Here is a 12,362-nt window from a genome sequence, read left to right as displayed (position 1 = left end):
GCGCTCACACCTGACGTCAAGTTACATCACGGCCGAAAACTACTTTCTACTGTGGAGGGAAATAAAAGCAGTAAAACATTTGCTGATAAAAAACAAATACAGCTCATGTGTTGTGTTTTTTTTGTTTGTTTCTGGTGATTTGGTGAATGATTTGAGCTGTGCTAGTGCAGACAGTATTTACGTTAGCATCTAGCTAGGCCAGTGATCCCAAGCCACAGTGAATACAGGTCAGGCAGAGTCATGACACAACACCTCAGGTCTGGATTCAGAGCCACACATGCCAGATAAATCACGTACATTTTAGGTACCTCTGGGTATTTGAGTCCTTTTTATGGCACTTTCTGTTATACTTTGTGCTCCACTCCATTTAACAATAGAGGCTCATAGAAGAATTTGTTAAAATGTGCTGTAATCTTGAAAATGAAATTGTAATTCGACAATAGCAAAAACAAATGATAATTTTTATGTTTTTTGTCTACATATGCCAGCTATGCAGTTTGATTTTTGTACACAAAACAAATGTATTTAAATTTGAGTAGCAAGTGTTTCTAAGTGGTGTTATTGTTGCCGCCACTGTGACGAAGACAACTTGATCATTTCTGTTTTCCTCAGAGAAGCAAATAACAACACAGGACAAAACTTGAGTTTATTGAATCCCTTAGTCTATAACAGAAATTTTGTGCCACCTTGCTTTTTCTGGGTGACCGCATACCTGGTCGCAGACAAAATCGTCTAGTGACAGTGAGGTTTACAGAGACTCAGTGTAAATGCTGATGGTTTCATTATTCTTGATCCATTACAGTGTGCAATTTACTTCATGGTGATGTGTTGAAGCAGAAAAGCTTTTCTACTGCCAGTTAAAGCTAAAGGCCAACAATTAAAGGTGAGACAATTGGCATATGGATTCATTTTTAATCATTTTGAGGACTGTTGGCTGGACAGAAGTAAGCATTTTGAAGGTGTCACTTTGGGCTCTGTGTAATTCTGAAGTTATTATCTTTGCTAAGGAGGTCATATTTTGACCAGTGTCCGTTTGTTTGTTTGTTGGTTCAGCAAATATTACATGGATCTTGATGAAAAAAATCAGGCTGATTTAGGTGCAAAAGGGAACTGTTGGGTGCTTGGTGGAGGTTTACGTTCTACTGGGGGGACATTGTAGTTTCTCACTATTTTTGAAAATGTTTACAAACCAAACAATTAGGTCAATTAGGTTAATGATGAAAATCAGTAGATTAACCCATAATGAAAATAATCATTAACTACAGTCCTATAAATATATATGTATAACAGCCACAGTGGACATTTTTAGAATGAAGTGCTTTTCCTTTTTAAACGTCAGTACATTTGTCTGCTTATACTCACATTCTTTTACTGAAGTAACATTTTTAATCTGGAACTTTTACTTGTAACAGTATTTTCACAGTTTTGTATGAATACTGCTTAAATAACTTAAATAGCAAATAAATAAGACTAATATTTCCATAAAGGTTGCATAGTGAAAGACATGATAGTCCTTGTTGTCAAATCCTGTCTCTACACCTCATAAGTAATATCTATAAATCCATAAAAAATGAATCGATACAAATAATATGAACCCTCTTGACTTTTTGATTGATGTACCCTAAAGTAGACATTTTGTTTTATAATTAAAACCACATTAATGCTGAGGCCATGCTTAGTTTTAATAAATGCAAGAAAAGAAAAAAAATACAAAACAAAAAAACAAAAATGAAACTACATGTTCAGCAATATGTCGAATGACAGCACAGCGTTGACAAACAAAACAAAGTCATCATAGTGAATAGGTATGAGCTCACATGAACACACTGTACAATATCATTACAGTTTAAATAATCATTTACCTTGGCCTTGAGCAGCCCGAAGCAGGTGGACAGAGCTTCTGTGGACAAATCCTTTCAATAAACAACAGAGAAACACTTCTTCACTCTGTCATACTAGATTACATTTTCAAAGACATGTACATGCTCTCTTTTGGTCATAAATATCCCCCCCCCCCCGATTGAAAACAAAGCACCATGTTAGTAGATGTTGCTTTGTTGGAAATCGTACCTGCAAATGGTTTTGATTTTACATTTGGTGGCAAAAGGAACATGATACTGACACCAATGAAACTCTGAGGCGAGTCTCTACCCGTATGCAGCAACAAAGATCTGCCGTATTTTGCCTTGTATTACTTTGCGAAATGGATTCTGCTAATAACAGAAAAAAATTACAAAAATGTAACACAATTACTGTATTTCTGGCCTATTTAGGACATGTTGCATCTATAGGCAACAGACAAATATGCTGCTAATGCGTCACATAATGTAATCTAATTTGGATCAACATACATCTGTTTTATGTAAGAGCTGACACGACAATAGCAACAGTGTGGCTGTTTAATGAATCAGGGAATACTTGCAGTGATGTATGACTGGCTTTCTTCAGAGCAATTAATTTCTAACTAATCAGCAATCTAAACTGTTTATGCACTATGTTTACTGCATATGGTGTGTGGTGGATGCTTTTACCAAAAGTGCCTTAGAGTATTATAAGTGCAGACTTTGTGAAAATGAGTAGACCAAGTGTGAATCTGAAGAATTTATAGTCCTGTCAAAAAAGTTCCAGTACAACAATTTCATTTCCTGATATTAATATGAAGATAAATACTTCTTAGGTGTTTTGGAATTCAGACATATTCCTGATACCAGCGGGTGAGAGTGTAATCGTACATTATATTAATATACTGCAAAGGTACTACACGGTGCAGTTGGCAGCATTTCAAAATAAAAATAAAATAATACTGAGCAGTTCCATTTGTTCACAAATCTTCTGTGAACAAGCAGCAAACTGATCTACAACACTGGCTCTCAACCATTTTGGCTGAAGCAATGCCTCCTCGTAGATATATGTAACTTTAATCCCCATGGGATGATTTTTATTTTCACTGTCTGCCAATCCTACTTAATTATTGGACTACTTCTGGAGGTTGCAACTATTTCTATATATTGCAAGACAACTGAATTTGACAGCAACTACAAACAGGACAGCATATTTGTGTATTATAAATATATTTTTCCACACATCGGACATTACAGCTCTAATTGTCTGCAGGTATCCTGACCCACAGGTTGAGAACCAGTGATCTAGAGTAACGTCCTGCATTCTTTAAAATCACTTCCTCAAAAAGGGTTCTGAAAAAGCTGAAACCGCTTGGCTTTGTTGAGCTGAACACACATGTACTGTGTGGCTAACACTGGCTGTATGCAATTCATTTTTTGGCCCTTTGTGGTTTTACATACCTTAATATACAAACTGTTTCACCCACAGAGATGAAGAAAAATTGTTCTTCCAAATACAAAAACCCCATCTGTATGTTTTACAATCGCCTCATTGCACTCACGCTAAAACAAAACGTGCATAAGGCCACACATCAACAGGATAATGCAAACACAAATCAATCTGTACATGAATTAAAAACATTCAGTGCTTCAGTGTACCCAATAAAATGTCCTGGCATTCATACTGTCTCTTTTTTGACGTTTGGCACATTGGAAACAAAACCGACACTCACACACAAGCCTTCGTAAACTGACTCAAACATGACAATCTCTAAAAACACAGAAGTGAGAAGCATTTACATCATTCCTTTACAGTGGCATACATTCCAGTTGTTCATAATCTTTGAGTTCTATCCTATCCAGTCCAGAGTAAAAAGGAGAACCAAGGACAGGAATGCAATGGAGAGGAAAAACGAACAAACATGAAGTAGACAAATATGCATTCAATCTAACTGGCATTGCAGGTGCTTGAATCTTCATGGATATGTACAGTGAAGTGCAAATTGAAATGGGTATGTTCCATTTGAGGGGGAGATGGTGAAGTTCAGGGTATTGAGTTCCATTAGGACTGGGCAGGCACTACTTTTTTAGGGGTGGCTGGCTTCTTGGTTTGCCAGAGATGGTTGTGGATCGTCACCGCGTCCACGCTGGCCGACATGGTCTTGGCTGGTATCTGACTGAACTGCTTCTTGTCCGAGTTGTACTTGTAGAGGCCATCGATCATCTTGCGTGTGATGCTCTTGGGGCCGATGCCTGTCAGCTTGTTGATCTCCTCTGTCTCGGGGCAGTACGTGTAGAGGGAGCGGAATTGGCAACCGGCATCTCGGAACAAAACCAAGAAGTTGTTGGCTTCTGATTTTTCCATTTCCTGTTAAGGTCAGGGGAGAAAAGCTCATTAGATGACCAGAGAACCTTGCTATTATTTTGAATTTTCCTGTTCCCTTGTTAATGCTACCCCAAAGACTCAATATTTACCTGTTGTCCTGATAAATTCTGTATAATATACATTTTCGCATTCGTAATTCTAAATGTCACATCATCATGATTTCAATCGTTTTTTCAGTAAAAATGAATGAATCATTCTCAATAGTCGTGATTCATATCGAAATTGTAATACCTGGCACAATAATCATGATATATACAAGGGTTTTCTTTTAACCTTATCATGTAGCCCGGATTTAAATTATATACTTTTTTGTGGCTTTACTTCATAGGAGTAAAACAGACAGGAAGAGAGATAAAGGTCCCATGACAGTTTTTAATCCACACTGTTTAAAGTATGTGGTGTAGGGTTAAGCTACACGCTGTTACCTCCAGGATCTTGTTCTTTTGCCCCTCGTTAACCTTGCCTGCGAGGCAGCAGTGGGCCAGAGCGTTCTGGATGATGTGCTTGTTAGATTTGGCACTGGGCTCCTTGTATAGCTTCGGTCCTGAATGAGAACAGAGAGGGGAACAACATCAGGATAAGACTGTTGTCATGGCAACTCCTCCAGTTATGTCAAAGAAAAGACTAGTTCCCTCCCTATTTTTACTCTTCCTTTTGATGAATCATGTATGAAGATTTTCGGGGATGTGAGCTATGAATGCATGCATTTAGATTACAGCTTAAGTTTGGACAAAAACAAATTACCATATCAAAAAGACTAACATCAGCTCTTCTTACCGTTTACTTACTAAATATCTAGGCTATCCTGAATCTTAAATTGACAGCTAGTTTGAACGTCTGCATTGTAAACCTACGCGACAGTCGATATATGCTAAGATGTCCTACCAGTGTACTCTGTGTTAGATGTAACAGAGGAGGTTGTGGATCCATTTTCCCAGTCCTTCTCTCCATTCCTGCTGCTGGAGCGACTTGGGGACAGGAAGCCATCGGCAGAATCTGGCCTACAACACACACACACACACACACACACACACACACACACACACACACACACACACACACACACACACACACACACACACAGTATCATATCACCTTTCTGCATTGGTGCCGTTTCTGAACACTCAGCAAATTATACTGTAGGCAGGGCAGGAAAATGTCAATGTCATCTCCAGAACTTTATCCTTCAAAACAGCAGTATTTGGCTGGTGGCTGGTGTCATTTTCTCACCCTGTCTACAACATGCTTGTATAGATTTATACTGTACTGTGGAGGAAACTGTGTGTACTGTTTCAACACACAGTTGGAGTGTCTGTTGTACATCCTTACATTAACTAGTGAGGAAGCAAAGCTTGCAAGCACAGGCAGTGAGTGCAGAGATGTGAAGCAGTCTGGTGCGTTTAAGGTCAATAAAAGAGGTCAGTGAATTACAGTGCAGCACTTGGCATTTACTTGCTCTTTTTCTGGACTGCAGCAGGCTTATGTGTCTCCTCAATACATTGGCAATCTTAAACAACAAGTGATTTCTAAATATACAGAGTGAATAATGCGTATTCTACTGGGATTACAAAATACACTATTCTGCCTCTGTAATTAAGTGGGGATCAATGAGCGCGGCAAATGTACAGTGAGAGCAACTAAAGCCACACTTGCTTATAGTGCTTTTTTGGTGAACTGACCACGTTAACAAGTCATTTTTGGATAGGATATTTCAGTCTAATTTAGATTATCTTTACATGTTTCAAGAACAAATGGCATTAAATGACAATGCCGAATACCTTACTGGCAGTTTTTATGACACAATATAGGGTTAAATGACTTGATAAGATGGATTTTTTATGCAAAGTGTGTTCTTCAGAACTGTGAATCTGACAAAAAACATTTTGCTTTGATGTTTTTCAGGTTTAAAAGAAGCCAGAGCAGGCGTGTAAATTGGCGAGGAAGGCCCAGCAGAGAGGTAAGTGGAGAAAGAGAAGTGATTATTTTGTGAAGGCAATGCTGTTAAAAGCGTAGCGTTATTCAAGTGCTTTGGAGTTAATCATGAGGAAATAAGTTGCTTTTCCTTAAAGTGCTCGATCAATCTAATAAAACCCAGTGTGGGGGCAGGGTTTCAGTGCAGGATTGGGCCCAGGACAGCGTGAAGCACCTCAAGCAGAAACTAACCTTCTCCTTCTCAATTTAGGAGAGCTCAGAAAGTAGAAGAGACTGCCAGAGGCTAAACTAGCACTTCTGACATGTGTGAAACAGCAGGAAAGAAAGTATAAAAAGAAGGAGGATAGAAGAATACGGGAGAAATGTTAGACCTGAGAACTGGAGTTAGTCTGAGGAGCTTGGCTTTAAAAAAAAAAAAAGGGTCAGAAAAATCACATTATTTTGTTATTCCACATTAAGAACAGATGTTTGTTAAAAATTCCCTCCAAGGTCAAATGTTGTTGGATGTTTTCAGGTTTGACATGTAATGTTGTGACAATGTTATCTTATTGTGAATGTCCAGTCAAATTTATGTCTGGCAACACCCCAACCAGTAATGTGAAAGAGGCTTTTTCCTCAGCTATTAAGGAAAACACCTCTGTAATCTGTCTTTCTCAAGAATTCAACCTGCATTTGGTTTATATATTATGCATGGATTTAATGCTCTTTTACAGCGGCTTAGTAACTGTAATTCTCAGAGCAAGTGAACAAGGTTAAAATGAATTATTCCCTACATTAGCATAATGTCTGAGTCTGATTTTTTTTTTGTGTTAGGACTTCAAGATTTTCAGATTTTTAGACTCCTATCTCCTACAAACTGGCATGAATGCAAAGCGGTTTTCACAATTATCATGTTTTACTAAACATACTCCATTACTATATTCCTTAGATCCCAGAAAACATCAAACTTCAAGTGAAGCTTAAAGGCTACACTGAAACCATGTTTTTTTTTTATTGCATTTCACCAGCAGTTAGTTATAAACTTGTAAAAACATCTCACCTTGGCGATCTCTTGTCAGACTGAACACTGTCGCTGTCTCCCAGGGTGAGGGAAGCGAGGGACAAGCTGGAAACTGAAAAGACACGTTGGCGTGAACCTGGATGTGAGGACAGGATGCGGCACAGCACAACAAGATGTTAAACAACAACACCAGGCTGTCCACTGTGTTTTGTGCAAATCCTGTCACAGAGCAATGCAGCCTGCAGAATATGTAGTAATACACATTAGATATTGCTTAATTTAAATGACATATAAAAACATAGACAAACACATGGAAGTGCTGCATTGCTCCTAAAGTGTATCAGGTTATACTTCTGCTCTAAATTGATCAAATTAGATAAATACTTTTCGATTTTAGTCCATAAAACAAGAATAATCGGTATAATACCACATTCTCAAGTGTCATAAAGCAAAGTGGCAGCAGAACACAGACTTGACAGATGGGATGACCTCAGCCTCTCTGAGAGGAGGCTGCTTCCATGGTTACCTGTGGCAGCTCTGACAGGGGTTTTTGGTGAGTCCATGCTGTCACGATGGATGGACTTGGGGCGGCCTCGCCTCTGCTTGGCGCCTCCAGCTGGCCGAGGTTTGATGACAGTGTCCATGTCCTGCATCAGTTTTAGCTGCTTCCGCCTGAGATATTCCTGCTTGATGAACTCCCTCCTAGCTTTGTCCTCCTCCTTCCTGAGCCGCTCCTCCTCTGCTTTCAGTCTGAGCAGACAGAACAAAGGGGTGGAAGTCAGTGCAGTGGGGTTTTCTGATCAATGTAGTAATTACTTACTACAAAAAATATAGAAAACAAGTATAAACTGATGTATGAAACCTCTGGCACTGCGGTCAAACTTTATTTACATTCAGATGATGCAAATTAACTTGCTAATAATTGTGCTAATAAGAGTGATCCAATTTCTGTCTTGTTTTAAGATTTGAAATAACAAACAGAAAGAAAGAAAGAAAGAAAGAAAGAAAGAAAGAAAGAAAGAAAGAAAAAAGAAAGGAAGAAAGAAAGAAAGAAAGAAACTACAAAATAAATGAACTTTTGTCAGACTAAAGGAAGGAGCACACAACACTGTGTTCCTATACCTGTGTGCTCTGAGAATGTGTATGGACTTATTTTCCAGATGTGTCAACATACCGAGCCTCCTCCTTCTTCTGCTCCAACTCAACCTCCAGCTGCATCTTCTTCTGCTGGGTCTCCTTCTCCCTCCTCATCCTTTTCTCCAACAGCGCAGCCCTCTTCTGAGCCATGTTCTCCTCTGCCTTTCCATCCTCCTGAGTCGCAAAGTGAACATAGTCAGCCAACTCCCACCGTTTCAGGTAAAGTGTGTGCTAACCAGAATGAAAATCCACTAAACGTTTAGTGAATATTATTAATCACTGTTTTGTTGTTTCTATTCACTGCTGACCTTCAACAGTAGTGAAACTAAAGAAGAGGCAGAGCTGAGCGTTATTAGTGTGTAGTACCCCTTAAATCTCTTTACTCATCTAATCTGATATAATGAATTTGATAATCCCAAACTTGAACTGTTAATTTGAAAGGTCAACTCTCCTTTGTGTAAATTAATGTGACAGAAAAAGGCAGGCAGAAGCAACAGAGAAGAGTTTCTGGGCCAGAAGGGGTAGGGTAAAATATTGTAAAATCATGCTTTTACAACACCACAAAATCAAACTGAATTCAGCTGTTTCTAGCAAAGGCACACCTGAGTACAAATCAGCACCATTTAGAGTTTTAATGTGAACATCCCTCAGCATACACCCTCACACTCTATTCAACCCTTCTGTAAGCCCACATTTCCACAGCTGTGCCTGAATTATTCACAACAGCCCCAGTTTTATGACCTACATCGAAGCCCAGGCTGCAGATAGCGAGCTATCTTACAACCTATAAATGGGAAGATGATGCTGTTCTCGGCCGGCATGCTTCCTGAACCATTCATTGCCTTGTGTTAGGAACAAACATGGCTGCCCCAGGTTCAAATGTGATTACCCTTGTTTTAACAGCTGCTCCACTGCATTTTAAGGTTTCCAGTTGCGCTGACTCTGCATGCTATGGTTTTTATGATTTATGCTGCTGGTTCTTTGTTCTGATGTTTTTTTATGATTGATGGTCTTATTGCCTGTGTTGTTTACTTGTTGACTTCACACTTAGGTCCCAGGGCATAATCCAAAACAAATCTCCCACTCGAGGCAAATAATGTCTTTTTTTTGTCTTATTTTATAAAAAGAAACATCAACTGATAAGATTTCGATCAACTTTCTTCATGATAACGAGAGATAGTGCTAACAAATATAGACAATGGTCAGATGAATAAAAGTGAAAAGGAATTTCAGTTATTCTTCATATCATATGGTGACAGTTCTTTGAATCCACAGCCTACCTTGAAGAAGAAACCACGACACATCTTCTGTTCGTAATCCGAGCCGTCCACGTTATCCTGCTGCGTCTCCAAACCATCATCAAGTGTCAGATCCTCCAGCGGCTTCACGACTGACAGAGGAACCTCAATCAAGCTGCTTTTGGCTTGGCCTGAAGCTTCTGGCTGTGCAGGAATCTCTGTAGGTGTCACCGTGAAGGTCTCTACCACAGGGTGTGCCAGAACCTCAGGAAATGAAGACTGAGTAGGTTTGAGGTCTGCAACTGACTTCTGATTTTTCTGCTCATCTGTTTCTGTGTCAGTGATCTTGGATTGGCTTTCCTGGGTTTGTTCTCTTTTGCTCTTGGGGGAGCTGGGGGGTGAGTTGGCTACACATATACTGGCAAGTTCCCTCTCTGGGGAAAGAAGTGACTCTGTCTCCTTGTTTTTATCTCCATCTGAGGCTACTGTTGCTGGATTGGCGGTTGCTGGTTTCTCCTGCATGTAAACAAAGGAACTTGCCAAGGGCTGGCAGGGAGAAAATCTCCGTAGCCTGGGGATGCTATCGACAGATTGAGGTGCAGTAAGCACTCGATTGTAAGGGGCAAGCTTTAGCTCGCTGGGACGAGCGGTGCGAGGATTACGTGAGTGGAAAGAGGCGGATTTGCGTTTGATGCTGGTTGGAGAACGGTGGGTGGAGCGAGGAGAGTCAGCAGGGGAAGAGGGTCCTGAGGATCGAGCAACAGCTCCAGCTCTGCTGTGTTTTTGTGGTGATGGGTTTGTATGAGGGGGAGGGATGACCCACGCCTGCTGATGCTGTTGCTCCCTCATGGCCATGATCACTTCCTGCTGCTGAGCCAGTCGCTGCATCTCGGTCTGAAGGAAGGCTAATGAATGGTTCAGTTTCTCAATAGAACGCGTATACTCAGTGAGATCTACCTCCGTTAGCTGAGCATGAGCCTGTCCACCTTCCTCCCCTGCACCTGGTGACTTTGTCCAACAGGAACCTGTGCTGCTTTGCTCTGCCCCATCAGGTGTGTCTGCCTTGCTCCTTCCAAATTTGAAGGTGGGACTTGTGCTTGCCACCTTGCCTTCTCCTGCAGTTTTTCCTCCTTCCTCTCCACTAGCAGCCCCATCTCCTTTTCTCTTAACCACATTTAGAAACGCTGAGTGACCCATCTTTTGCCGATGCCTCGTAAAAGCGGCCTCCACTTTCTTTTTCTGTGCTTCAATGGCTTTACGTTTCTCTTCCAGCCTCATTCTCAACTGTACCATTTCTGTAGCCATGACCTGAGCAGGATCATTGGGTGGAAGTTGTATAGGTGTGGGCGATGCTTGAGCCGTTATGGTTGGTGTGGTTTGTTGATGGATGGGGCTGTGCTCAGGGGTTGGGGCCCAGGAGACAGATAATGGGAGGCCAAACTCAGAACCCTCAGGAGTGGTCTTGAGGGAGCTGCTGCTGCACCTTCCTGAGTCTGGCGCTGATGGAGTGTGCTTCTTCATTTTCTGTTCGGCAAAGCTGGTCATCTTCACTCCTGAGGGGGATCTGCTCTGATTGCTCGGACAGGGGCTTGGCGTGTCCATATCCAGGTCCATGTTAACAGAGCAGTCCTTCAGAGAGGAGTCCTCATCCAGCATATCTTCTGTTTGAATATGGATGCCAGTGTCCACCTCGGTGGTGTCTGTGGTGCTCTGAGGCCCTTTGGAGTCCAACTCTGACACTGGCTCCAAGCTACCAACACCAGCCCCGTGGCCCTGACTGTGCAGAAAGAAACCACTGTTTATCCCCTCCACTGGTGGCCTACTTGGGCTGTGGATAATCTGGAGGGCTTCCTCCATGGAGGGAGTTGTTGACATGACACTTCCATGTCCGTTGGGGTATGCTCGCATGTCAGGCTCCATGCCAGCCAGGCTGTCTGGGCAGCCCTCCTCCTCAATGCCAACACTCTGACCGTTCACTGGCTGGAAAGACAGGTTACGCTTCATTCCTCGAGGCAAATGTTGGACTTTGAAGCCAGAACCATCATCAGTGCTGACGGACCTGACCATGCCACGCATGGAGGAAAGAGGGCCGGGAGCAGAGTCCTCTTTGTCAAAGGGGATGTCAAAAGACACTCCATAAGGCCCAGACCTTAACGGAAAAAACAAAAAGAAACTATAAATACATCTTCAGATACTTTTTAGAATTTCTAACAAACTGTAAAGGGTTATTTGAGGGAAGAGGCAAGAGATTTGGCAGCATCACAATATGCCCTTCTTAATCTTAATTAATTCTCTTGAGGATTGGATTCTTTAAATGAGCAGCACATGAACAGGACTGCAGTATTACTAACCGTTTCTCTTTGGGCCAAGTGCCGAGGTTGCCATCAACGAAGGACATTGAGGTTGACCTCTTGATCTCTCCTGGATGACACAAGTAAGCACAGTAAGAGTCAAAGCAGAAGTTGTTGTACCCACAAGCAATCATATTTTGATATGCATACCTAATACTACAATTTTGGTAAAACAAATAAATAAATAAAAATCACCTGAGTTTCGAGGCTGAGGTCGGAGGGGCAAACTGGAGAATGAGAGAGAAAAATTACAGAGATGTGATACATTATAATATACTGTACATTTTCATTGTCCTTTTTTACGGAAGCCCTAAAGGGCCATGCATTCATACATTTTATTTCCTCCGTTTTCCCGTGATAACGAGTTAATTTCATTTGTTTTCTCGAGATCTCGAGTTATTATCTCGAAATAACAACTGCCGTTTTCCCGAGATAACGATATAATTAATTCGAGATCTTGAGAAAACAAAACGATAG

General features: G+C 41.1%; 1 protein-coding gene across 1 annotated transcript in view; it reads right to left on the bottom strand.

Moving 5' to 3' along the window:
* Positions 1 to 3,779: 3,779 nt before the first annotated feature.
* Positions 3,780 to 12,362, bottom strand: part of camsap2a (calmodulin regulated spectrin-associated protein family, member 2a) — a 52,014-nt gene continuing 43,431 nt past the window's right edge. Inside the window, exons 10-19 of the mRNA XM_073476726.1 lie at positions 12,081 to 12,112; positions 11,886 to 11,955; positions 9,577 to 11,683; positions 8,334 to 8,470; positions 7,686 to 7,909; positions 7,199 to 7,295; positions 6,391 to 6,456; positions 5,113 to 5,228; positions 4,653 to 4,771; positions 3,780 to 4,209 (exon numbers count right to left, since the gene is read on the bottom strand). Coding sequence (XP_073332827.1) covers positions 3,904 to 4,209; positions 4,653 to 4,771; positions 5,113 to 5,228; positions 6,391 to 6,456; positions 7,199 to 7,295; positions 7,686 to 7,909; positions 8,334 to 8,470; positions 9,577 to 11,683; positions 11,886 to 11,955; positions 12,081 to 12,112 — 3,274 coding nt within the window. The 3' untranslated portion in view covers positions 3,780 to 3,903. The remainder of the gene's footprint in view (positions 4,210 to 4,652; positions 4,772 to 5,112; positions 5,229 to 6,390; positions 6,457 to 7,198; positions 7,296 to 7,685; positions 7,910 to 8,333; positions 8,471 to 9,576; positions 11,684 to 11,885; positions 11,956 to 12,080; positions 12,113 to 12,362) is intronic.

The sequence above is a fragment of the Pagrus major genome, chromosome 11, assembly GCF_040436345.1.
Source record: "Pagrus major chromosome 11, Pma_NU_1.0".
NCBI classification, from domain to species: Eukaryota; Metazoa; Chordata; class Actinopteri; order Spariformes; family Sparidae; genus Pagrus; species Pagrus major.
This window is presented reverse-complemented; position numbering and strand designations above follow the sequence as displayed.